Source organism: Acomys russatus, chromosome 1 (assembly GCF_903995435.1).
Source record: "Acomys russatus chromosome 1, mAcoRus1.1, whole genome shotgun sequence".
In the NCBI taxonomy this organism is placed as follows: domain Eukaryota; kingdom Metazoa; phylum Chordata; class Mammalia; order Rodentia; family Muridae; genus Acomys; species Acomys russatus.
The window spans coordinates 111,174,726-111,201,210 of record NC_067137.1 but is presented as its reverse complement, the minus strand read 5'-3'; the positions used below and the strand labels follow the sequence as shown (position 1 = coordinate 111,201,210).

Sequence of the window (26,485 nt, the reverse complement as noted above, 5' to 3'; positions counted from 1 at the left end):
AGCAGAGGCAGGAGGATGGCAAGATCAAGGACAACCTGGACAACTTAGCCATACTGTGTCTCAAAATTTTTAAAAAAGTGGTGTTTGGATATTATATATTTATAAGATTCTCAAAATTAAGAGAAAAGCCCAAACAGAATATGGCTTTTTCTTTGTCTTACTATATTTAAACAGAACAAGTAATTTACAAGCGCTAGGAGCTTATCATTTGCTTTTCTTTATCTCTCTTTTGTAAAGTGTTCGAGTGTACAGATTAAAGATGAACTCAAGCAGTTTTACCTTAGAACAGAAACACAAGGGCCAGTCCCCTCAGGATTTGCAGATACTGTTCACAACCTCTTCCATGTGGATTGTTAGTTTATGATGTGGCCTCCTGACTGTTATCCCCACACCTCTCTGGAACCTTTGCTCTAGTACAAACTTTTTCTTTGTTCTGAAATGCTCTTCTTATATCTATGTATGATGTTTCTTCTTTTTAGTGCATAATGTTATGCTTAAAATGGAAAGTCAAACAGATTCCTAGCTCAAAACTTAGATTTTTCTTTTTTTCTTTTTCTTTTTTTTTTTTTTTTTTTTTTTTTTTTTTTTTTTTTTTTTTTTGTTTGTTTTTGGAGACAGTGTTTCTCTGTTTTAGTCTTGGCTGTCCTGGACTTGTAGACCAGACTGGCCTCTGACTCACCAATGCAGGGATTAAAGGTGTGCATGATCACTGCCCAGCAAACCCAAAAGTATGTGTAAGCTTGACAGTGTATTATTTGCAAAACAGTGCAGTTTAAAGTAGCTTTTTTTTTTTTTTTTAAATAAACTGTGTGGTTTAAGAAACATTTGAAACAGTAAATAACTTATTTTTGTTTCCATCAAGAAATGGATGAAAAGAGGCTGCTGGATCCAGGGTTGAAGGTTCATAAAGGCCTCTGGGATTACACTCTGAAGAACCAGCAGATGGAATGCCGGAGTGACTGAAGAAAATGGGTGCTAATGCATCTAACTATCCTCATTCATGTTCCCCAAGGGTAGGGGGAAATGCACAGGCCCAGCAGACTTTCATAGGTAACTTTGCATTTCTTTAATTTTATTTTCTGTTGTGACTGTAAATAGAATTGTGTTAACAGTTATCTTTGTAGATGAGAAGAGTGCTGAGCCATAAAAAAATCAATTACAGTATCTAGGTTCCATGTCCTCATCCCTATGTTAATCTGGCTTGTTATAAATGGAGCTTTAGAGTGGCTGAAGAAAAAACATTTCAGTTTTATATATAATAGTCTTAGTCTGTAATTTGTAAATTGCTTCCCATTTCCTAAAAAGTCATGACTGAGGCCTTGATGTTCTCACTTGCTAAAAACCAGAGGCATTTTTAAAATGTCAAATACATTTTGTTTCTATTTCTTTTTTTTTTTTCTTTCTTTCTTTCTTCCTCCTTACCTTCCTTCTTATTAAAAATTGTTACAGAATGTGTGTGTGTTTGTGTGTGTGTGTGTGTGTGTGTGTGTGTGTGTGTTTACTCATGGCACATGTGTAAAAGTCAAAGGACAACTTGGGAGAGTCAGTTCTCCCCTAATCCCCATGTGAGTCCAAGGAATCAAATTATGGACAGAGGTTTGGTGGCAAGGGACTTTTCCCACTGAACCATCTTTCTGGCCCTTTAAATTTTGGGTTATTTTATTTTATTTGTGTGTGTGTGTTACATGCACGTATGTGCAGGTATCACTTGCTTGTGTATACATGGCAGAGTTTAACATCAGGCATCTTTTCAATCACATTCCACAACACCTTATTTAGCTTTTTTTTTTTTTTTTTTTTTTTTAATGTATATGAGTCTGTGCCTGATAATATGTTTGTGTGACAAGTGCCTTTAGAGTCCAAAAGGATGTTGGATCCTCTGGAACTGGAATTACAGGTGGTCATGAGCTGCCTGATGTAGAGGCTGGTAACCCAACCAAGGATCGCTATAAGAAGAGTGATGCTAAGCTAGTGCAGTGGTGCACACCTCTAATCCCAGTACTCAGGGAGGCAGAGGCAGGCGAATCTCTGTGAGTTCAAGGCCAGCCTCTTCTACAAAGTGAGTCTAGAACAGCCGGGGCTACACAGAAACAAGAAAAGATCTGCCAGTCAACCTGGAGCTCATGTTTTACCTACACTGGTTGGCCAGGGATCCCCTAGGATCTGCCTGTCTCCAGCTTCCCAACACTGTACCATTGTGTGTAACTTACGCTAATGGATGCGTATCTGAACTTAGATCATCATGCTTGCAACCATCTTCCCTCCCCACTTCCCCAAATACACATACGCACACACACATGCACACACAGTACATACACATACACTCACAAATGCACACATAGCACACACTCACATAAATACGCACACAGTACATACACATACACTCACATACAAATGCACACGTGGCACACACAAACACACATAAATACGCACACAGTACATACACACACACTCACATACAAATGCACACGTGGCGCACACTCACATAAATACGCACACAGTACATACACACACACTCACATACAAATGCACACGTGGCACACACAAACACTCACACATAAATACGCACACACACACACAAACATACACTCACACACAGCCTTTCTTGAGTTCTCCAGCACAGTCTGTTACCATATTCTTGACCTCCAGCCTCAGCCCCTAAAGTGCTGCGGTTACAAGTTCGCATTACAGTGCTCAGCCCTCTCTCTCAATACAAAAATTAGTTCATTTTTATTTAGGAATATTTTACTTATTTAGGAATGTGTTGGTAAAAATTTTAGGCTTGAAATATGTTAAGGTTCAAAGTGAATATTAAAAAATCATGATTTGCTTAATTTTCTTCTTAGGAACATCATCCTATTCTCAGCAAGGCTATGGTTGTGAATCAAAGTTGTATAGCCTTGACCATGGCCATGAGAAACCACAAGACAAAAAAAAGAGAACCTCTGGCCTTGCCACCCTCAAAAAGAAGTTTATTAAACGCCGAAAATCAAATAGGTCAGCTGATCACGCCAAGCAGATGCGAGAACTCCTCTCCGGGTGGGATGTTAGAGACGTCAGTGCACTAGTGGAAGAGTACGAGGGGACTTCAGCCTTGAAGGAGCTTTCTCTGCAAGCCAGTTTGGCTAGACCAGAAGCGCGGACCCTGCAGAAGGATATGGCCGGCCTTTATGAGTACAAGTACTGCACTGACGTGGACTTAATATTTCAAGAGACTTGCTTTCCTGTTCATCGCGCCATTTTGGCAGCAAGGTGTCCATTTTTTAAAACACTGCTTTCTTCCTCACCTGAGTATGGGGCAGAGATAATAATGGACATCAGTACAGCTGGTATTGACATGCCCATGTTTTCTGCCTTGTTACACTACCTTTATACGGGAGAGCTTGGCATGGAGGACTCAAGGTTTCAGAATGTCGATATCCTTGTTCAGCTGAGTGAAGAATTTGGAACACCAAATTCGCTTGATGTAGATATGCGTGGACTCTTTGATTACATGTGTTACTATGATGTTGTCCTTAGTTTTTCTTCAGATTCTGAACTAGTTGAAGCTTTTGGTGGAAATCAGAATTGTTTAGATGAAGAGCTCAAAGCCCACAAGGCTATCATTTCCGCACGGTCCCCATTTTTCCGAAATTTATTACAAAGGAGAATACGGACTGGTGAAGAAATCACAGACCGAACTTTGAGAACTCCCACAAGAATTATTTTAGATGAGTCCATTATACCAAAAAAATATGCAAAAGTGATATTACACTGTATGTATACCGATGTGGTGGACCTCTCTGTTTTACACTGTAGCCCCTCTGTGGGGAGTCTCAGTGAAGTTCAGGCTCTCGTCGCAGGGAAGCCAAACATGACCAGGGCAGAAGAAGCCATGGAACTCTACCACATAGCACTGTTCTTGGAATTTAACATGCTTGCACAAGGTATGAATCCTGACTTTAAATTTTATTTCTAAAATTATATTTTTGTCTATCAAATTGAAAACATAACTACTTTAATTCTATGATAACAGTGTCTAAAATATGCAGGGTTAGTTTTTCCTCAGTCTGCAATTAGGAATTCTAAGACAACTTCAGGGTCAGTATTAATGTAGCTCTTCATTTAATACTAAAATCAAGCATTTAGTACTGATGATAAAGAAGACACTGCAGCCTCACTCTTCCTTAATGTAAGTAAGATGATGGTATGGGAATATATGATTAGCTACCTACGCTGTCTCTGTCTGAGTTTGAACCAGCCCATTTTCCCAGATTTCAAGTTTAGATTCCTATGTTTACATTTAACACCTTGTTGATTCTTAATTTAATTAGAATAAATTCATTGTAAAAATAAAAGGTAGGACACATTTAAATATAAATTTATTTGAATTAAGTCTCTGATTTACATTTTAAAATAATTTTTATCTTTCAGGCTCAACTTGTACATCAAACATTAGCTTGTAAAGCACTTAGTGCCAGACCTGCAAACCCTTTTCATTTGTTATAAACAGTCTATATCTATCCATCTGTAGATACATCCATATCTAGATATACCATTTTCTATTTTGTTGTTAATGTAAAAGTATGACCTAATGTTTGTTATTAGGCTTATAGTTATTACAGCAGTATTTTCTAACCCACTGCCAATCAATAAAAGACACAGATAGCTATTGTATTTTAGAATAGCCTTGGTTCACCTGGGTCAGGGCAGATATCAGTCCCCTAAACTACCTTCCATACAATCCATAAATACTAGTTAATGTTCACATCTCCTCCATCCATGTGGATCTGGCCATGTGTTCTCCCCACATAACCCATCGTGGCGGTTCCATTTTTTCCCCTCCAGTGTCTGACCTTCCTCTTCCCAAGATCCTTCTCTCCCCAAGCCCTCGAACTCTTACCATTCCTACCTCCTTCTTCCCCTGCCCAGATACTGGCTTTCTCTATTAGTCAAACAGGGAGGCAGGGTTAAACAGCAGTTCTTGGGGTACGTGACAGTCTGCAGTTAGAATCTCTGGGGGCAAGCAATTAATAAATACAAAGCACCAGACCATACTTCAACATTATTTATTAGACACAGGTATATCATATTTCTTTTGTGTTCTAAGCAAGTGAATATACGAATGTTGTGTTAAAAAAAAAAAGTATACATCTCCCAGGCACATGCCTTTAATCCTATCAAGAGGCAGGCAAATCTCTGAGTTCAAGGCCAGCTTGGTCTCCAGAGTGAATTCCAGGATAGCCAAGGTTTCACAGAGAAACCTGTGTCAGAAAACCAAGAAAAAAGGAGGAGGAGAAGGAAGAAGAGAAGGAGTAGTATGTCTGTTGGTAAATGTCAGAATCCCTAACATTTCAGAGTTGGAAAGAGACCTTTCTTACTACAAAGGGAAAGTGTATATTTAGCTTTCTGTGGCCATAAAGTAAAATGAAACCAGCTATATGACCCAGTATTACTAGAGATACTTAATTTTGCTAGTGTATGTCACTAACAGAATTTTTCATTTTTTTAATTCATTCATTTATTTATTCACTTTACGTCTCAATCATAGCCCCCTTCCTCCTCTCCTCCTGGCCCCACCCTCCCTCCCTCTTCCCCCTATCTCCCTCCCTTACCCCTCAGAAAAGAGAAGCCTCCCTCTAGTCCACCAGTCTTTCACTTGCTTGATTAGAGTTACACCAAGGTATTTTATATTATGCGTGGCTATCATGAAGGGTGTTCTTTCCCTAATTCCTTTCTCAAAATGTTTGTCGTTTATATGCAGAAGGGCTACTGGTTTGTTTTTTGCTTTGTTTTGTTTTTAATTGTATCTAGCCATTTTGCTGAAGGTGTTCATATGCTGTAGGAGTCCTCTGGTAGAATTTGAGGGGTCACTTATGTATACTATCATCATCTGCAAACAGAGGAATTTTAACTTCTTTCTTTCCAATTTGTTATCCCCTTGATCTCCTTTAGTTGTCTTATTGCTCTAGCTAGAACTTCAACTACTATATTGAAGAAATATGGAGAGAGTGAGCAGCCTTGTCTTGTCCCTGATTTTAGTGGAATTGCTTTGAGTTTCTCTCAACTTAATTTGATGTTGGCTATCAGCTCGCTGTATATAGCCTTTATTATACTTAGGTATGGGCCTTGTATCCCTGATCTCTCCAAGAAAAGTTTTGGAGGTGTTGGATTTTGTTAAACTTTTTCTACATCTAATAAGATGATCATGTGATTTTTTTTTTCTTTCAGTTGGTTTGTATGGTAGATTAATTTGATGGATTTTTATATGTTGAACCATCCCTGCATCCTTGAGATGAAGTTTACTTGATCATGGTGGATTATGTATTTGATGTGTTCTTGGATTCTGTTTGCAAGTATTTTATTGAGTATTTTCACATAAATGCTCAGAGGGAAATTGGTCTGAAGTTCTTTCTTTGTTGAATCTTTGTGTGGTTTAGGTATCAGGGTGACTATGGCCTCATAGAATGAGTTTGGCAATGTTCCTTCTGTTTGTTTTGTGGAATTGTTTGAGGCGTATTGGTATTATCTCTTCTTTGAAAGTCTGGTAGAATTCTGCACCCTGGGCTTTTTTTGTTTAGGAGACTTTTGATGACTGCTTCTATTTTCTTAGTAGTTATAAAACTATTTACATGACCTTGGTTTAACTCTGGTAAGTGAAATCTATCAAGAAAATCATCCATTTTTTTTAGATTTTCCAATGTTGTGAAATACGGGCTTTTGAAGTAAGAGCTGTTGTTATGTACCCCCTCTTCATTTCTGATTTTGTTAATTTGGGTATTCTTTCTCTGCCTTTTAGTTAGTTTAGCTAGGGGCTTGTCTATCTTGTTGATTTTCTCAAAGAATCAGCTCTTGGTTTCATTGATTCTTTGTAATCTCTTTGTTTCTAAGTTACTGATTTCAGCCCTGAGTTTAATTATTTCCTGCCATCTTGGGTGGTTTGCTTCCTTTTGTTCTAGAGCTTTTAGGTGTACTTTTAAATTGCTAGTATGAGAACTCTCCAATTTCTTTATAAGGCACCGAGGGCTATGAACTTTCTCCTTAGCACTACTTTCATTGTGTCCCATAAATTTGGGTATGTTGTGCCTTCATTTTCATTGAATCCTAGAAAGTCTTTCATTTCTTTATTTCTTCCCAGTGATCATTGAGTTGAGAGGTTTCAGTTTCCATGAATTTATAGGTTTCCTCTTGTTTCTGTTGGTGGTGGATTTTTCCTTTGATAAGTATGAAGTGTCCTTCCCCGTTTTTTTTTTTTTTTTTTTTTTTTTAATTTTAGTTAAAAGTCTGTTATATTAGATTTTTGAATGGCTATTCCAGCTTGCTTCTTGTGTCCCTTTGCTTGGAAAACCTTTTTCCAGCCCCTTACTCTGAGATAATGTCTATCTTTGTTGCCGAGGTGTGTGTCTTGTATGCAGCAGAATGATGGATCCTGTTTTTGCATCCATTCTGTCAGCCTGTGTCTTTTTACTGGGGAGTTGAGTCCATTGGTGCTTAGAGAGATTAATGACTAATGATTGTTGATTCTGTTGTTTAGGTGGTGGTGGTGGTGGTGGTGGCGGCGGCGGCAGCGTATATGTGTATGGTGTTTATGTGCTTCCTTTCTTTTGGTTTTGCTGCTGTAGGATTATTTATTTCCTCCCTGGGGTAGAGGCTAGATTTGTGGATAGATAGATATTGTTTAATTTTGGTTTTGTCATGGAATATCTTGTTTTCTCCATCTATGGTGGTCAAAAATTTTGCTGAATATAGTAATTGGGGCTGACATCTGTGGTTTCTTAGGTCTGTAAGACATCTGCCCAGGCCTTTCTGGCTTTTAGAGTCTCTGTTGAGAAATCAGGTGTAATTATGATTGGTTTGCCTTTATATGTGACTTGGCCTTTTTCCATTGTAGCTTTTAATAGTCTTTCTTTGTTCTATACACTTAGTCTTTTGATTACTATGTGGTGAGAGGATTTTCTTTTCTGGTCTAATCTATTTGGTGTTCTGCAAGCTTCTTGTATGGTTATAGGCATCTCTTTCTTTAGGTTGGGCAAGTTTTCTATGATTTTGTTAAAAATATTCTCTGGGTCTTGGAGCTTAGAGCCACCTTCTTCTATTCCTATTATTCTTAGGTTTAGTCTTTTCATGGTATCCTAGATTCCTTGCATGTTTTGTGTCAAGAACTCTTTAGATTTAACATTTTCTTTGACGCCTATCAATTTTAATTGTATCTTCTATACCTCAGATTCTCTCTTCCATCTCTTGACTTCTGTTGCTGATGCTTATGTCTGTAGTTCCTATTCTCTTCCCTAAGTTTTCTACTCCAGGATTGCCTCAGTTTGTGTTTTCTTTATTGCTTCTATTTCCATTTTCATGTCTTGGACCGTTTTATTTATTTTCTTCACTTGTTTAATTGTATTGTCCTGTATTTCATTGGAGGGGTTTATTCATTTCCTTCATCTGTTTGGTTGAATTTTCTTGTATTTCTTGTTCAAAATATTTATTTTTATTTTATGTACATTGACTGCATGTATGTGTGAGAGTGTCAGATCTCCTGGAACAAAAGTTACAGACAGTTGTGAGCTACCATGTGGGTGCTGGGGATTGGACTTGGGCCCTCTGAAAGAGCAGTTGGTACTTTTAACCGCTGGACCATCTCTCCAGCCCCCAAATTTTCTTGTATTTCTTTAAGGGTTTATTCATACCCTCTTTTAATGCCTCTGTCATCTTTATAAGGTTGGATTTTAGGTCATCTTCTTTTGCTTCAGCTGTGTCAGGATGCCCAGAGCTTGCTGTAGTAGGATGGCTGGGCTCTGGTGATGCCACATTGCCCTGGTGCTTGTTGATTGTGTTCTGATGCTGGCCTTTCACCATCTGGGTGTCCCTGGTGTTGGGTGGATGTTCCTGATGCTGATAGGACTCCTCAGGGAGGCAGGTAGAGCCTTGGGCCTGATAGTAGCTCTCAGGACAAAGCAGACTGCTTGCTTCTGCTAGCTGGATGTTCCTCTGCAGGCCTAGATGACCATGGAACTGGCAGGGCTCCTCCAAAGGGGAAGTTATGGAGCTCTGTGGGCAGTGTGTCCTGGCAGGCAGGAGAAAAGCTGGGTAGCCTCTTATAATGGCTCTTCCCTATGGCTGGTAGGTGTCCTCTAGAGGGCTACTAAAAGCTGCCAGCTAGAAGAGAAAGTGGCAGTTTCAGTAAGGAAAAATCAACATGGTTTTCTATTTTGAAAAGTACATCGGTAGATCAACCAATCAATAGGACTTTGAAAAATATTTTTAAAGCCCTATAGGTATTAATGTTAATGATATTAGAATCAGGCATTGATAAGAGAACTAAAATTACTTTTTAGTTTTAGTAAAATCTTTCATATTTTAACATTGTCTTTCAGTAACAGGCTAGTTTTTGTTTCTGCTGCCACAGCCAGAAGGTCATTAAACTGGTTTTTGGTTGTTTTGATTTTGGGGGAGGAGAGTTGAGACAGGGTTTCTCTGTAGAGGCATGCTGTCCTGGACTGTCTCTGTAGACTACGCTGACCTCAAACTCACAGAGATCTGCATGCCTCTGCCTCCCTGAGTGCTGGGATTCCAGGTGTGTACCACCATGCCCAACTATTACACTGTTTTTATTAGTTTAAAATAATAATCATTATGTTAATAGCTGACTATTTAGATGCCAGTTCATGGGGACAATATCAGAAATGACCTAGTAGCTTGACCTACCATTCCTTTATTCTATAAAGCCAAATTTGTGAGAAAATACTAATACAGAGAAACATTGAAGTTTGCCACAGCGCCAAAAAGGTATGACAAATCTTTTCTCAAATTGTTTTTAGATTTTGACAAGTTTGCATAATAAAATCCAAATGTGCTTCTTATATATATTTACCTGTTATTAAAAGTGAGTGCATACCTTAATGTAGTTATTATTTTACTTTTAAATAAAAAGTAAAATTGCAAACTAGCTCTTAACATCTTTAGTGGTACTTCATTACCTGTCCTGGAATGCTTTTATTTTCTTGGGTGAGTTAATTTTCTTTTGTCATTTACATAGAACCTGCATTTAATGCAGTACATTTAAAGATCTAAAATGTCCCTTCTCTTTTCTCAATCTGGCTAAACAAGAACTCTTGTCCCGTCTCATTCACAATACATGACAAGCATGGTTTTTACTTTAGCTTCATGCTCTTTGTGGGACCTTTGATTCATAGTAGTCCTTTTATACCCTCAACATAGCCTTACCTCATTTCTACGAGGAGGACAGTTCTAGGTCGCTTGTGGAAGAATTTCATGTGTTAAAGCTTAAAGCTCAGGTCTGGAGCCAAGTGGACTAGCTTTGAATCCTCTACGGCATCTTTACATGTTTGACCCTAAGTGAGTTATATAACTCTAGTTCCCTGTCTTACTGAGTTAAAAAATAATAATAATAACCCTACTAAGTATGATTCTAAGGATTAAGGATATATGTTAATTGATCTGAGCAGCACTTGATATGCAATAAGCATTCAGTAAATGTTAGCTGCTAATCTTTCTGACGGGCATCTTTATTGCTAGAGTCATCTTTTTCTTCTTTCCTTCTACCCTAGGCTAAGGCTAGCATTCTACTGCTGAGCTTCAACAGTCTTTTCTAAAAATAATTTTACTAATTAAGCCCAATACTAAATACATCTCATAGATTTATAAACAGTTGGTTTTAAGATCTTTTAAATAATTTTATCCAATTTTAAGTTGGCTTCTATCTCTTACCATTGTATTTATCAAACTGTTATGTATCAGTCCATCCATGACTTTCCAGTTAGTTCTGCACACCAATGACACCTATACTCAGGCATCTATTGTATAAGTCTGAATTTTTTCTGTGCATCTCTCATAGTTCTAGATATATACCATCTTAAGAGAGGATTTAGTTTGAATTTTTATTTTATTTCATTTATTTTATGTATGATTGTTTTGCCTGTGTGTATGTATATGCACTGTGTACATGTTTGGGTCTAAGAAGGACAGAAGAGAACACTGGATCCTCCAGAACTGAAATAACAGATGGTTGTGATTTGATAATTAAACCCAGGTCTTCTGGAAGAGCAGCCAGGGCTCTTAACCTCTGAGACATCTCCAGCCCCCAGCCCCCCCACCCCCACTGCCACCGTCTGTATTGTTTTGTGATTTAAATAGAATGCTCAGTTAAGAAAGACTGTTGGTCAGATTGAAGGTAAAATCGTGATTTGCTTAATTTTCTTCTTAGGAACATATTCTCAGAGCTTGAGAAACTGAGACAAGTATGTTCTAAGTGTAGAACACTTAGCCAGTGTATATACGGCTCTGTGTTCAGTCCCTATTACTCCAACAGGCAAAACTCTGAATTCAACTCTTAAAAGAGCAGAGAGCTGGACAGTGGTGGCACACATCTTGAAAAACCAAGCGGGGAATAAACAGAAATGGAAGGGGTAATAGGGTTGAGAGGTAAACTTGAAGAAATCCAGAATGAAAAAAAAAACAACAGAGAAAAACCAGAGTATAAATATCTACTATTCCTGCATCCCCACTCAGGAAACTACTAAAGATGTGATTAACCAGGTGCTAAAGTAAACTGAGAATGGGGAGATGGGATTAGGAAATGGTATTCAATGCAGGAGCAAAGCAAAGTGCAGCCTAGGTACCAGTCAAGTTACGGTTAGGGTTAGGGAGGGGAAAGAATGTATCTGATCTAGATTGGACCAGAACAGAAATCCCTAAGAAATCTAGATGACCAGTTACTTAATGGTTGAACAGAAAGTAGCAAATTACATTGAGATTTTATGACACTTTTAGTGCATTTATGAAAAATTGGGAATAAATTCAGACAATGAAGTAAATGTGTAAATAAGTTAATATCCAAGAAAAATTTAATTCCAGCAAATTTGCTAACAAAAGCAAATACAATTCTAGTACAGAGCTTGGCTCAGCATTAAGTAATATTTAAATATTTGTTATAATAGAAACACTAACATTAGTTTAATAAAAGTTAGAATACATGGAAGTACACAGCACAAGAAAGCTAAAGAATTAATTGGGAGCAGGACTGGATATTATAGGGGTTTCTTTTTTAGGGTAAACATTTTATTAGTATTCACTCTTAAATTACAAACATAAAGCTTGATTACAAAACTACTTTTTACCTTTATTACATTTATGTTTGTGTATGTGTATATAGGCATTCATGTGTCACACCAAGCAGGTGGATGGAGATCAAGCTGTGGAAGTTGGTTTTATCATGTGGATCCTCAGAACCAAATTCAGATCCATCAAGCTTGGTGGCAAATGCCTTTACCCACCCCCATCTTCCCAGCCCCCCTCCCATTTTTTTTTCTTTTTGGTTTTTTGTGACAGGGTTTCTCTGTGTAGCCTTGGCTGCCCTGGACTCACTCTGTAGACCAGGCTGGCCTCAAACTCACATTGATTCTCCTGCCTCTGCCTCCCAAGCACTGAATGAAATTAAAGGCATGTGCTGCCACACCTGGCTCAAAAGTAATTTTTAAATTAAAGATATAACATCAGTACCTATTAGACCCAGAGTGCTGAGAAAAGGCCACAGTCCTTAAAAATAATAAGAATTCATTATTTATAAAGATTATTGTTTTGCTGCTATATGAATGTGAAGATTCTTTTTTCATTGTTTTTTGCCTGTTTTGTTTTGTTGGTTTTTTTTTTTTTTTTTTTTAAGACAGAACCTAATATAGTCTGGGCTCTTTTCATATTTATTAATTAACTGAGGATGGCCTTGAACATCTGATCCTTCAGCTTCTACCTCCCAAATTGCTGGGATTATAGCATGTGCCACCACACCTGCTGTTTTTGTGGTGCTGAGAATAGGAGCACATGTGCATGCCAGGCAACAACTCTGCCAACCATGTTCTTGACTTTATTATGAAGATTAGTTACAAATGTGAGATCATGATTTTAATTTTGGTTTACTTGAACTAATTTGGTCATCCTAACAGCCTTGCGTTTGATGGGTGCAGACACTAATAACTAGCTTGTGGTGATAAAATTGTAAGTAACTCATTTCTTCTGACCCTTATGCCCAGGAATTTGGGCATAGTGGAAGAGGGGATGTAATATGAGAACCAGTTTTACAGGTCTTGTAGGAGGTGGTGCCCCAAGTAGGCAGACTGTGCTCGTTACTGAAGCATCAGCTTTAAGGAGCATCTGTTATGAGTCCATTCTTACTGAAACCAGGAAACTACTTAGAATTGTTAGCCCAGCCAGGAAGTTTAAAGATCGTTAGGGGCAGGCCTTGAGTAGGTTGCTGCCCCAGATTCCGGAGTCTAGAGCATTTAGTTAGAGGACAGAGGCGTCTGTTGTGTTTCAGTTATTCTTTTGGAAAAGGCTGCTTTGCTGTATGGGTCATTGGAGCTTTTTGGCTTTCTAGCACTAGAGGGTATTGTTGTCGTTTGTTGTTTGTTTTTATGTATGAGTTGTTTTTATGTATATGTTGTTTAATTTTAATTTTATGTTATCTGCTGAATATACACCTGTACGCCAGAAGAGGACATTAGATCCCTTTATAGATCGTCATGAGCCACCATGTGGTTGCTGGGAATTGAGCTCAGTACCTCTGGGAGAGCAGCTGCTGTCCTGCTGTCCTGCACTTCTCTCTATAGATCAGGCTGGCCTTGAACTCAGAGATATACCCGCCTCTGCCTCCCAAGAGCAGGGATTAAAGCTATGTGCCGCACTGCCAGGTTACTCTAGAGTCTTAATAGAGGGAAGAGACCACCTCCCAGAAGAAAATTCAGGAAAGGCTTCTTGAGGCTTCTTTCAGTGTTTGGGTTTCAACATGTGACCTAGACCTTTCAGGTTAGAAGTACAGAAAGCAGAAGCTATTGAGAATGCTTTCTGGAAGCAGGGTGGAGCGATAATGTCTACCGAAAAAAGAGAAAGGGTACTGTCATCACTGTACTGCCACAGAGCAGGAACTGTCATGGCCCAGTTTTCAGGACAGCTGAGTGCTCACTTCACAGCCTTCTCTGATCTTGCCTGTGCTGAGCCTAGACACAAGCCCTCCCAACAATGCTGTAAACTAACACAAAGCCTTTTCAGATAAATCTTTTTTCTTCTGAAGGCACCTGGAATTGTTCTGTGGTCACCACACAGGAAGCCTGATTGATAGCAGTGCCTATACTAAAAACAAAGTGAGCATATAAAATTAAATTTTCCAAATAGATTACTAACTTGGAAGAAGCCAGAAAGGACAAGTATTTTACCACTGTGGCATTTTACAGTACATACCAGTGGCATATGCTGGCCAGTGGTTCCAACATGGCAAGAACAGAAGTGAAAGTACTGCCCCACCTTTTGAAGAAAAATCCACGTTTTAGAAGTGTGATGTCTTTATCATTCACTTTAACAACCCACACACCCACTATTGTCCTTGACTTACGAATATTGTTGCCCTCCAAACAAAATAGCCCAGAAGTACTACCAATCCCTCTGTGTCTTTCAATGTCAGACATTGAACTGCAGACCTTAAATTTTTTATCTGGATCAAAAATACATTTTCAGCCTTTGGAAAATAAAATTTATTTATAGTCTTCATTTTCAAATTAACTGTATGTTAAAAATCTTAACAAACAAGCTACCAAAATCATTCACCTAATTTTTTTTCCCCTTAGCAACTTGGCCAGCTTCCAAGAGTATATGTGCCTGCAAGCATACAAAGAGGCAGACTCATTGTCCCCACATTCATTTCTCCTCTTTCCATTGCCCTGCATATTGGCACTTTTCCTCTTGTTACAGCTTAGTGAAGCTGAAAGTTCATTTTACTTCTGTTTGTAATTGTTCTCTCTAAAGCAGATGAGTCTGACCATAGTTTTAAGAGAATGGTGAACTAAGAAGACCGTTTTCAGCAGATCAGCGCAGTCAGTTAAACATGAGACACGAAGAATTACTTTTAGTTTCAGGAGTGGCAGTTCACATGACTGAGATGATGTATATCTAATCAAGGACAGCTATCGTTTATAATGGATTCTACTGCAAGTTTGAATAGCATTCTGAAATACAGCATTTGCTTACATATCTTAAACAGTTCTTAGTACAGACGACAGACGTCCCTCTATTCTCTGCTATTGCCTTTATCCAGGGTGCCTTTGCCTTTTGTCACTGAATCTCCAAACACTGCCCTAACCTTTAAGAACAATCTTGGTGCTTTGTGCCCTGTTTTATATTGGCCCACTCCAGGTAAAAAATATTTTCTATTTTTAAAGAACTTTCAAACATTTGTTAAGTGCTTCCATTTTCTAAATGCCTGCATAGCTGTCTCATTTCCTCTTGTTACATATTATATGTTCCCTAAAGAGAAAATGAAAATATTGATATTTTTTAAAAAAAAGAAAATATTGACATTATTTAAATTACCCCAAGAGCCTAGAATAGTAATTCACCTTCTTAAAAAGATTTATTTATTTTGTGTAGGTGAATGCTCTATCTGCATGTACACCTGCGTGCCAGAAGAGGGCCCAGTATGGATGGTTGTGAGCCACCATATGGTTGCTGGGAACTAAACTCAAGACCTCTGGAAGAGCAGCAGTACTTTTAACTGCTGAGCCATCTCTCCAGCTCTGGTACTTCACTCTTAGCAGATTCTTAACTATGTACTGTGAATTTTTTTCTTAAACTTGTTTTTACTATTTTTGTGTGTGTACCTACACATGTATAGTACATGTGTCTGTTGGCCACAGAGACAAGAAGAGGGTGTTGGATCCCCTGAACTTAGAGTCACGGTTGATTATGAGCTTTCTGGGAAGCAAACCCAGGTCTTCGGGAAGAGCAGCAGCAGATACTCTTAACCGCCGAGCCTCTAAATTATTCTGAATATCTAATGAGAGCCAACTAATCTTTTTTTTCCTTTGGATTAAAAAAAAAATGTGGATAGGCATTTTGCCTTATATGTTTGTGCACCACATGCATGCTATGCCCACAGAGACTAAAAGAGGGGATAGAACCCCCTGGAACTGGAGTTACAGAAGATTGTTGTTTTTGTTTTTGTTTTTTTAACAATATCAATCATTAGATTTTACCAGTGAAGACTTGGGATACTAGGATGAACGCCTGCTAATTCAGAGAAGCAGAGAAAGCACCCAGCTGACCTTCTTCCTCAGCAGTTGTCCCAAACCTTCCCCACACGGTCTCAAAAACCTCTCAAGCTGACTATTTCTCCTTTTTACTTCCTGTGCATCTTTCTTATCTGTCCTCCTGACTTCCTCTTACTCTCTATGGTTTCTTTTCTATGTTCACTCTCTGTCAACTGGTTGCTTGCTCCACCTTTTGACCCATTGTTGACCTTATTTCATCCTGTTTACAATATGCAGAAAGAAAGCTCTTGGATTAAAGGTGTGTGCTAAAGCTGAGTCACACTATAACTAGAAACAGGTTTTTTCAGTAAGCAATACAATCTCGGGGTTCACAATCTGACCAAATACCCTGCAATAGATTGTAAACTTCCATGTGGGGTTCTAGGAATTGAACTCAGGTCTTCTGGAAGAACAACTGAGTCATCTCTCCAGCCTCTATATAATCATTTCTTATGAAAAGGGAGCTAAGCAGTGAGCCTAGGGCATATGATAGGGTCCAGTGATGAGTGCATGGCTTGCCTAGTGCTCCCGAGGCCTCAGAACACTTCACTCCAGTGTAGAAGATAAAAAGGAAGTGCTGTTTAGAAAAGCAGATTCATATATCGTCTAAACAGTGAGACTGTCATCTGATTCATTAGTTTAAGCAACATGTCAAATTGATTGATCATCTCTTCACTTGATAGCCTAAGGATAGAAAGTAGAATATTATTGGAATTTAAAATATCCTTGAAGTCAGTCAGTGCTATTCATCATCTGAACCAAAAAGTTTAATCCAAGAGCAAACTTTGAGACAGTATCTTACTACAGCCCCAATGCCCTGGAATTCTGTTTAGACCAAGCTAGCTTTGAACTCAGGGATCTGCTTGCTTCTGCCTCCTAAGTGCTGGAATTAAAGGTGTGTGTATGTGTGGGGCTCCTAAGAGCAACCTTAACCTTTTTAGCTTATTTATAATGTAGATCAAAGAACTAATTATGTTTTTAGAATTCAGCAATACATTATTTACAGTAATGATAGTAACGCACATTTGTAACCAGTTGTACTAAATGTCACCATAACTTGGAAATTCATTCTAAATTGTCTTGTTTTATTTAAGGAAAATAAAGTTGTAAGCAGTTGCCAATACTTGTTTGTTTTCTATTGAAAATGGAATGTTTATTTTTCCTTATTTATATATTTAAGACAATAATGAATATTATGAATTACTGTAAGACTTTTTTTTTTTTTTTTTTTGGTTTTTCAACACAGGGTTTCTCTGTGACATTTTTAATATAAGTGTGTATCTGATACTCATAGCCATAAATGTTTAATGTATATGCAATTCATTTGCAACAGAGCCCATTAAATGTCTGTTTAAAATTATATGGCATTTAATCAGAAGTCCTTCTTCAATAATAAACAAAACCTGTCTATGTATAATAATGACGTTTTGAGGATTGGTGGAGGGAAGGATATTTGCAACAGACTGGTAAATATTGCAGAATCTCATTTTGCCTTGAGTTGTTGAGAGATCTGTTCACTACTTTTTGCGTATTACCATTTCAAAGTGAAGCATAAAATTTAAAAACATCCATTAACCAGAACTTTTGGTGTTAGTCATAAAATAAAGAGCATAAACTATCTTCACATCTTAAATTAACACTTAATGACAACATTGCTATTCAAGATTGTAACAAGAGAAAGATAATGTTCAGGTGTCAAGGCACTGGGTTGTTTTCCTTCATCTTTAAAATCCTGTGGAGTTTGCGCAGGCTCAGTGGTGAGTGTGTGATAAAGTGGTTGGTAAACATGAACTTTGAACTTAGACCTGGATTCCAATTCTAACTCTAGCACACACTAACTATAAAATTCATCCAAGGTTGCTCAGCCTCAGATCATTTTTCCCTTTTCATAGAAACATAGGTACCAGCTTAGCTTATAGTGGATAGGCTTCACAATTTTAAAACTGACTTGTGTTGAAGGTGTAATCCCAGCACGCAGAAGGCAGAAGCAGGCTAATCTCTGAGTTCAGTGCCAGCCTGGTCTATATAGAGAACTCCAAGCCAACTGAGGCTACAGACGTCTCAAAGATAGAAAGGAGGGAGGGAGGAAGCTATTTAATATAAATAAAATAGTATTGAGGAGAGTGCCTAAAGGACCAGGATGGGGATGACAAAATTAAGCTACACTAATAATAGCATTTCACTGTCAATGTATAAAAGACACCTTTTTGAGGAATCATCACTTAGCTTTGAACCTATGTAATAGCTGAGAAGGTAAATGCTGGAGTTATTCTTTCCCAAGGCTGCTTCCACAGACGAAACATGGGTTTCAGATCAGGGACTCACTGAGTACCATTATCCACTCAAGCTTCTGTGTCTTTTCACTTTAAAAGACTTCCAGAGGGATCCTTGGTGACACTTACCAGTCAACGTATATAATAATTTTGTGCCTTTTGAACCTTGAGTTTTATTTTAAAAGCAGTTTACACTAATTGTTAAATAGGAGGAGAGTGGCAAACAAACATGACCCAAAGCATATTTTCATCACTACTGTTGCTTTCTCCATCTCTGGAGAGATGGTCTATGAACAGCTTCATGGCTTTCTTGGCAGATCTTTACATTAAGTCCATGTTTCATGTGTGGTCTTCCTCTGCTCTGTAAGGAGCATCATGCTCTATCTCTCACTCTGCTCTGTCATACTTAATAAACCTTGAGAAAATTTTGTCGGTACATTTTTTTTAAGACTTATTTATGTGTATGAGTTTTGTGTCTGTAATGTACACCTGCACACCAGAAAGGGCAATCAGATCCCATGAGAAATAGTTGTTAGAGGGCTGGAGAGATGGCTCAGAGGTTAAAAGCACTGATTGCTCTTCCAGAGATCCTGAGTTCAATTCTCAGCAACCTCTTGGTGGCTCACACCATCTATAATGTGATCTTGATGCCCTCTTCTGGTGTGCAGGTGTACATGCAGGCATAATAAATCTTTAAAAAAGAAAAAAAAAGAAAGAAATGCTTTCATATGGTTCCTGGGATTTGAACCCCAGAGCTCTGCAAGAGTAGCCAATGCTCTTAACTGCTGAGCCATCTCTCCAGCCTATATTATTTATTTTTAACAAATTTTCAAGTTACTTTTGAAGTAAACAGAAAATTAATGCACTATTGGTTAGAGTCAAATAAAACAAGTAATACCAAAGATGTTTAAGAACTTGTAGTCTCTCTTCATAGTGATAACTACCACTAACAAAAATGCTATTTGTGGATGTCTCCAAGTGTGTTTATAGAACTGCTAAAGCATTCAGTGATGATAAGTTGGCCAGAAAAACAGCTTCAAACACTTACCTAATATAGACTGACATGGTTCTAGTCTCACTAAATATGTTTCTGTGAAGGAGATGACTTTGATATATTAAGATTTTAAGAGCTGAAATGATAGCTCAGTTGGTAAATTGTTGCTGTGCAAGTATTATGACCTGAGTTTGATTCCAGAATCCACGTAAAAAGCTAAGCATGGTGATAATGCATTTGCAATCCAGCACTGGAGAGGGAGAACCTCTCTTTCATAGAACTCTACAAGTTCCACCTAATGTTTGGCTGTTAGTCTCTGCATCTGTTTTCGTTAGTTGCTCAGAGAAGCTTCTCAGGTTACAATTATGCTAGGCACCTGTCTCAAAGTATAGCAGAATATCATTAGTAGTGTAAAGGATAGGTCGCTCTCATGGCATGGGCCAGTCATTGGTTGGCAGTTCCCTCAATTTCTGTCCCATCTTTACTCCTGCACATCTTGTTGGTAGCAGAAATTGTGGCTTGGAAATTTTGTGGCTGGGTCGATATCCCAGTCCCTCCAATGGAAGACTTTTCTTGTTACAGGAGATGGCCATTGTGTGTGCCCAGCTGTAGCTACTATTTCTGTTCCCTTTATAGAAGTCTCTGACTAGCTCTTGTGACACTGCCTTTTTGCCCTTTAAAGCCGTCAGTAATCCTGTGCTTGGTTCTGAATTAGAATATATCAGTAGAAGCCAGGCGCTGTGGCACACGCCTGTGATCCCAGCACTCGGTGAGGCAGAGGCAGGCAGAATTCTCTGTGAGTTTGAAGACAGCCTGGTCTACAAAGAGTCCAGGACAGCCAAGGCTATGCAGAGAAACTCTGTCTCGAAAAAACAAAAAAGAAGTATATCAGTAAAGCAGGAACACTTAGCCTGGTGATGATGGTGCTGCAGGCCTTTAGTCCCTGTACCCGGGAGGCAGAGGCAGGCAGATCAAGGCCTGGTCTACAGAGTGAATTCTAGGATAGTCAGAACTATACAGAGGTGGAGGGGCAGGGGACAAACAAAAAACAGAACTAAAAACACAACAACCCAGAAACATTCAACTTTGTTTTGAGTTTATTGTTTGTTTTGCCAAACTGATTGACTTGCCTCATCATTCCTAAGAGAATTACTAACTTAGATATAGTCTGAGAAGAAAAATAGCTCAAGTAGAAGAAAGGAATGGGGTTGCTCAAGGCAGAGTAAAGTACGAGGCGCATCTAGGCTGACAGTGTGTTTGCTAAGGTGCTCAGAGACTGAGCAAGACAAGTAGACACTATGTAGGTGGCCCTTAGTAGTCCCCATTTTTTGTTATTGGCATGTATTAACCCTTTCTTAAATGTGATTGTGACCTGGATGGCCTAGGCATAGATGATGGAATATTATTCTTTGAGGACTCCATCTTGGTAGAATACATTGCCACACTTCCCTTTGCTGAATTTGAAGAAGTAAGCTGTTGTGTGGTAAGATGTAGCAAGATTGGAGTGTGATCCTCAGCCAATAGCCAGCAAGAAACTCGGCCCATAGACATGTAGCCACTTAAATTTTTGTTCTGCTGTGTCTTAATCTAAATTTCTTCTATAAACTGGGTCCTGGGATAAAGACTTGCTTATAGATAGTTTATTCTTCAAAGTTCCTATAGACAATAGGAATGTGTAATTATGAAGGGCTATGTGGAATGAGAGAGTCAATATAATTCCATGTTCTGAGGTGATCGCTGCTCTGACCAACTGCACATAATACAGCTAGAACCCTCTGAAGAACAGTAGAGATAGAATGTCCTCAAGGCAGAAAAAGGCCATTTATCCTCCACCATTCATGTTGGAAAAGTATTCTTGTGGTTTGCATATGTATACGCATCAGATTCCTGGAGGTGCCTACTCCAGGATATCATTATTTCTGTAGCAGAAAGAAAAATGTACAGAGCAAAGTCTGTGTCTGGTAGACTTTTGAAACTGGCTCACTGTAATTGAAGGCAGAGAGAATGTGAGGTAGGTACAGGGATGCTAAATTCAGTTTCTGTGATGCTTATCAGTTTGTGTGGTTGGTAACGTCAATTCAGCATTGGTGACATGGCCTCTACAAAAGATTTAGTTTAGGAAAGATGGTAGAATTAGCCAGGGTCCAGCTGCCAAAACTGGGAGCTCCTTTTTGTTATCAGAACTAAACTTTACATTGTTGTGAGGAAGTTGAGAAAGCAAAGGAATAGTATGGATGGGGTTGTAGACCCAGAAGCCAAGCTCAGCCAGCACTGAAGTGCAGCTGTGAAGAGAAACTTAGGAAGAATGGCTGTCCATGCATTTAGTGGTAGCCATGGAGCCAGTGATTGCCAATAGAGTTGCAAGGGGTAAGAGCTGATCTTAAACCAGGGAAGAAGCAAGCACAAGCCAGTCCTCATGAGTGTGTTTTCATCCACCTTTCTTTGTACATTGCTTTGATGACTTTTAGAGAGCATTGATAGCTACTTCTGTCTGTTTCCAAGCTACATGTTCCTCCTTTGGCTAACTTGGGATAGTGCTGGGTAGGAGACTGAGGGAAATAGTTGAGGCTTACTCTGCTTAAAACAGTGCAGCCTCTTGCCTCACCTGTCCTAGAGTTTGCCAATACTTCAGCCGATCTATAGAGGCTACCAGGTCAGGTAACCCACACCTGGTATCTGAGCTCTTTCTCTTCAGTTGTTATCATTGCTAGGTCTTTGTTATCACCAGACGACAAAGCCCCCAAAAGATGCCCTAGTAAATCCTTTGGGTTCTGCACGAACTCTTTCCTGATCTAACACAGTCATAGGCAGACATGCCAGTGTACTTGGGCGACTCTTGCATTGCATAACTGCATTCCAAAACAAACTGTGTTTTTCTACTGTGTGCTGTGAACTTGATTAGGATTGGGGATTTATAAGGTAGTAAGAAGAGGCAGTAGATCTTAAAGAGGACCATCAAGGATTTAAACAGGCACAGTTTCTAGACAAAAGCAGCCGCTTGATCCCAATGTGGAGTCTGTGGAGTCAGAGTAGTTCATTCTAATAGGCTAGAGCATGGGATGAATCTTGGAGCCTAACAGTCTTGCCTCTTCCATACAAATACCCCTTGTCTAGGTTGCTTTGTCCAAGTATACCTATCAGGACGTGGACTTTTATCCTAGATGACTGGGGGTTTCCTAGAGCCTTGCACCAAGTGCAATCTCCAAGTGTATAGCAGCTGCAAGAGGTAGGAGTTTAAAAAAAAAAAACTGAGCTGGAAATCTTCAGACTTTTAAAGATTAAATGTCTACATTTGAGAATTGGCTGGTTCGAGTTTGTTCTTTATCCCTCCCTTGAAGGAGAGATAAACATGTTTTTTTGTTTAGATCACAAGTGGGGAATAAGAAAAGACTTGTGAAAGAGCAGGTGATGTTTAGATTGGGTATTAACCAGCTGAAAAACATCCTTGAACAAAACCTGAGAAAAGGTGTAAAAATGAACCAAAAACAAGAGGCGGGGCCTTTGAAGACTGAGGATAGTTTTAGCTGTTCACTTAGAGACGCTCCTAGAGAGAACTGCTTAAGGGAAAGCTTCTGGGCTCTGGGTGAGGTTCCAGGTTCTGGTTGCTCCAGGTTCCAGCAGAAGAAATCCTGCTGATTACACCAGGAGAATTGTTCCTCAGAACTCATATCCTTATGGTTTCATTATTGTTTTCTTTAATCTCCTTTTCCCATTGCTTAGGTTAGTTGGGTTATAAGTGAGGTACTCTAGGTTAATAAGTTCGTAATAAAATATATTGGCTAAAAAAATCGAGCCTATACTCCCTTCCTTTCTTTTTTGTCATGGCTTTTGTAAATTAAAGCCACTCAGCATCAAGGTCTGAGCTATTTTCACTCTGCATTTGTACTCATGTACATCTGCTTCTGGTGGAAACTGATGCCATACGTGCAGACATACATACATAACAGCACTCCCCATTACATGGGAGGTGATTACCTTTTGCCATAGTGCTAACACTATGTTATCACTCAAGAACCATGGTTTTCTAGAGTATTTTTGTTACCAGCTGTTCTTGTCTGGGAATCTCCTGTTTCCCACAGCCCCTGCCAAAAGCATACCTCAAATTATTGTATGGTAAATATTCCCCCAAGAACAGGGAAGAGTGACATTGAGAAGATGGGAGAACAGTATGAGAATTTATCTTTTTTTTTTTTTTTTTTTTTTTTTTTTTTTTTTTTTTTTTTTTTTTTTTTTTTTTTTTTTTTAAGTTTTGGTTTTGGTTTTTCAAGACAGGGTTTCTCTGTGTAGCCTTGACTGTCCTGGACTGCTTTGTAGACCAGGCTGGCCTCGAACTCACAGGGATTCACCTGCCTCTGCCTCCCAAGTGCTGGGGTTAAAGGTGTGTGCCACTGCCCCGAGAGTTTAGATTCTTAAGAATTGTCCTCTTAGGACTGAAGAGATGGCTCAGTGGTTAAGAGCACTGTCTGTTTTTCCAGAAGACCAAGTATGCAGTGCCATACAGAGTTTAAGGAACAGGGTTTCTTTATTCAGCTTCTTTATGAATTTCTACTGTTGGAGGCTAATACTTTAGTAAAACACCACTTAATTGTGGTAAAAATCAAATTGCTAGAAAAGTTTTTCATACTTACACTCAAATTTCTATGCTTTTTAGGCAGACTGTTGTGGTGAGACCCTTTCTCTTTCAGGGACTAGCCGCTTGCCCTCTTGTCTATTGCCAAGGAAGAACATTCTATGGCTGCCCTGTCTTCATTTAAAAATTCACAGTCCAAGGGGATGGGTTGCTCAGCAAAGTTCTTGCCGTGCATGTATGAGGAACAGAAATTCAATACCCAACACTCGTAAAACACCTAACATAGCAGCAGTTCCGCTGGCCAGCCAGGTTAGCCACATTGGTGTGGTCAAAGTTCGGTGAAAGAAAGACCTTGTCTCAAAATACAATAGAAAGCAATTGAGGAAGGCAACCCATTTTGAACTCTGACACACACACACACACACACACACACACACACACACATATACACACACACACATCCATACACAGACATGCACATATGTATACTAACACACATACATTCATCCCCACTCTACCTCCTCCGCTCCCCAAAAAATCCCTGTTCCTTAGCAGGAGATTGAGAACTGCCAAAGTAGTATATGTGACATTCTGCTGTCTCCGAGTGAGCACCTGCACTGTATATAAATAGACATGCTCGCCTATGCCTTGGTCTGCAAGGAATTGTGCTAATGTTACTTTGTCCTCAAGAATCTGACCATTTTTGAATGAAGTAATATTTTTGGATCTAGAAGTCTGGTTCAGATATAACAGGGAAGAGACACTGTATGAAGTCCTTGGATCCCACTTACTGGCTCTTCCTTGACAGCTTCTTCCTACCTTACTGCTTTATGTGTTGTTTTGGTCCCCTATTTTTTTTAACCTTGACAAAAGGCATTTCTTGTGGGGCAGAGGGGCAAGGTCTGTTTCATGTAGCTCTGGCTGTTCTGGTCACAAATTCTCGGAGATCCATCCGTCCCTGCCTCCTCAAATGCTGGGATTAAAGACATGTGCCACCACACCTAACTATTTCTTTTTTTGTTTGAGAGAGAGAGAGAGATAGATATGAGGCATTCATGCTATGGTGCGCATGTCAAAGTCAGAGACAATTTTTACATGGATGTTTTAAAATCAAATTCAGGCTGCCAGGTTTACCTGCTGAGCCATCTTGCCAGCCTAAAAGGCATGTTTCTTTTCCATAATGTATTGGCTTTGGCATAATATTACCATGATTGTAGGCAGGAATAAGAGCTGTGTGGAGCACCGAGGTGCTCCAGAATGCTTGAGTAAGTGAGAAATATTAGGATATAGTCATAAGCCCACTTTTATAGAGAAAAATTCAGGCTCAGAGAATTACATAATCACCAAGGTGACTTTGCTCATGTGTTTGCTTGTTTCAGGATATTGCTATATAGCCCAGGGTGGCCTCAAACTGTCAGCAGTCCTCCTACCTCAGTGTCCTGCATGCTAGAACTTTGCCACAACCTGGGATTTTAAGTCTAGCCTGTCTGATTTCAGAGCCCTTCCTTTCTGCCATAACCTGCTTCTTTGTAACTATAACCTTGTAAGTTTAAAGTAGTGGTGTCATCTTTTTCTTTTCCTCTGCCAACACCCTGGCTTAACAGGATTATTTCCCCCTGCTTCATTCTCAAACACATCTGTGATGGCTTTTACCTGGCAAAAGTTCCCCACTGCCTTTTAGATGAGATCTGTCCTCAGCTTGACTCACCATGAACTTTGCACCTTTCCTCAGCCTGTGTTTGTGCCTTCTGATATCACTCACAAGCAGATCCCATTGTGCCATCTCAGTGGTACTTATGAGGATTGTTTTCTTCTTGGGAATTTTACACAGGTATGCAATGAAAGATGGTTGTGTATGTTGTGCCCTCCCGATTTACTCCCCTCCAACCCCTTCTATATCTCTCCCAGTAAATCACCCTTCCAGTTTCATGTCTTTTCTTTTTTTTTTTTTTTTTTTTTTTTTTTTTTTTTTTTTTTGGTTTTTTCGAGACAGGGTTTCTCTGTGTAGCCTTGGCCATCCTGGACTCACTTTGTAGACCAGGCTGGCCTCGAACTCACAGCGATCCGCCTGCCTCTGCCTCCCGAGTGCTGGGATTAAAGGCGTGCGCCACCACGCCCGGCTGTCTTTTCTTTTTTTAAACAATCCACTAAGTTCAGTCGGTGCAGCCAGGATGTGTGGGGTGTTGGGCCACCTATAGAGGGACTTCTTGATCTGCCAGTGGAACACTAAAGACACAGAGATTTATTAATTTTTGTTATAGCTTAGGCCTTAGCTCATCTAACTTAATTAACCCGACTGTTGTAATCCACTGCCCACCACATGCCCCCCCCCATATTAAGTCTTAGCACCTGTTTCTCTCTGTGTTACACTGGCAAATCTCCTGCCTGATTCTTCTCCCAGGGACCCTCTCTCAGCCCAGATGTATCCCACCTTTTATCTCTTGCCTAGCTATTGGCGGTCAGCTCTTCATTCCGCCAATCAGAAGGTAAGGGGAGAAGACTGTTCACAAGATACGATGCCAGTACTGATCTATAAGAATAACAATACCACAGTCTGGACCATGGGTCTGTCCTTAGCACA

General features: G+C 39.3%; 1 protein-coding gene across 3 annotated transcripts in view; it reads left to right on the top strand.

Annotated features, from left to right (window-relative positions):
• Btbd7 (BTB domain containing 7) overlaps positions 1-26,485 on the top strand; it is an 88,288-nt gene that overhangs the window by 31,409 nt on the left and 30,394 nt on the right. The window contains exons 1-4 of one of the 3 annotated variants that reach the window (XM_051150817.1): positions 707-728; positions 863-1,050; positions 2,847-3,926; positions 9,702-9,762. In XM_051150817.1, coding sequence (XP_051006774.1) covers positions 969-1,050; positions 2,847-3,926; positions 9,702-9,724 — 1,185 coding nt within the window. In that variant the 5' untranslated portion in view covers positions 707-728; positions 863-968 and the 3' untranslated portion in view covers positions 9,725-9,762. Of the gene's footprint in view, positions 1-706; positions 729-862; positions 1,051-2,846; positions 3,927-9,701; positions 9,763-26,485 lie in introns of those variants that run through there. The other 2 variants (XM_051150808.1, XM_051150824.1) reach the window with 2 other exon arrangements.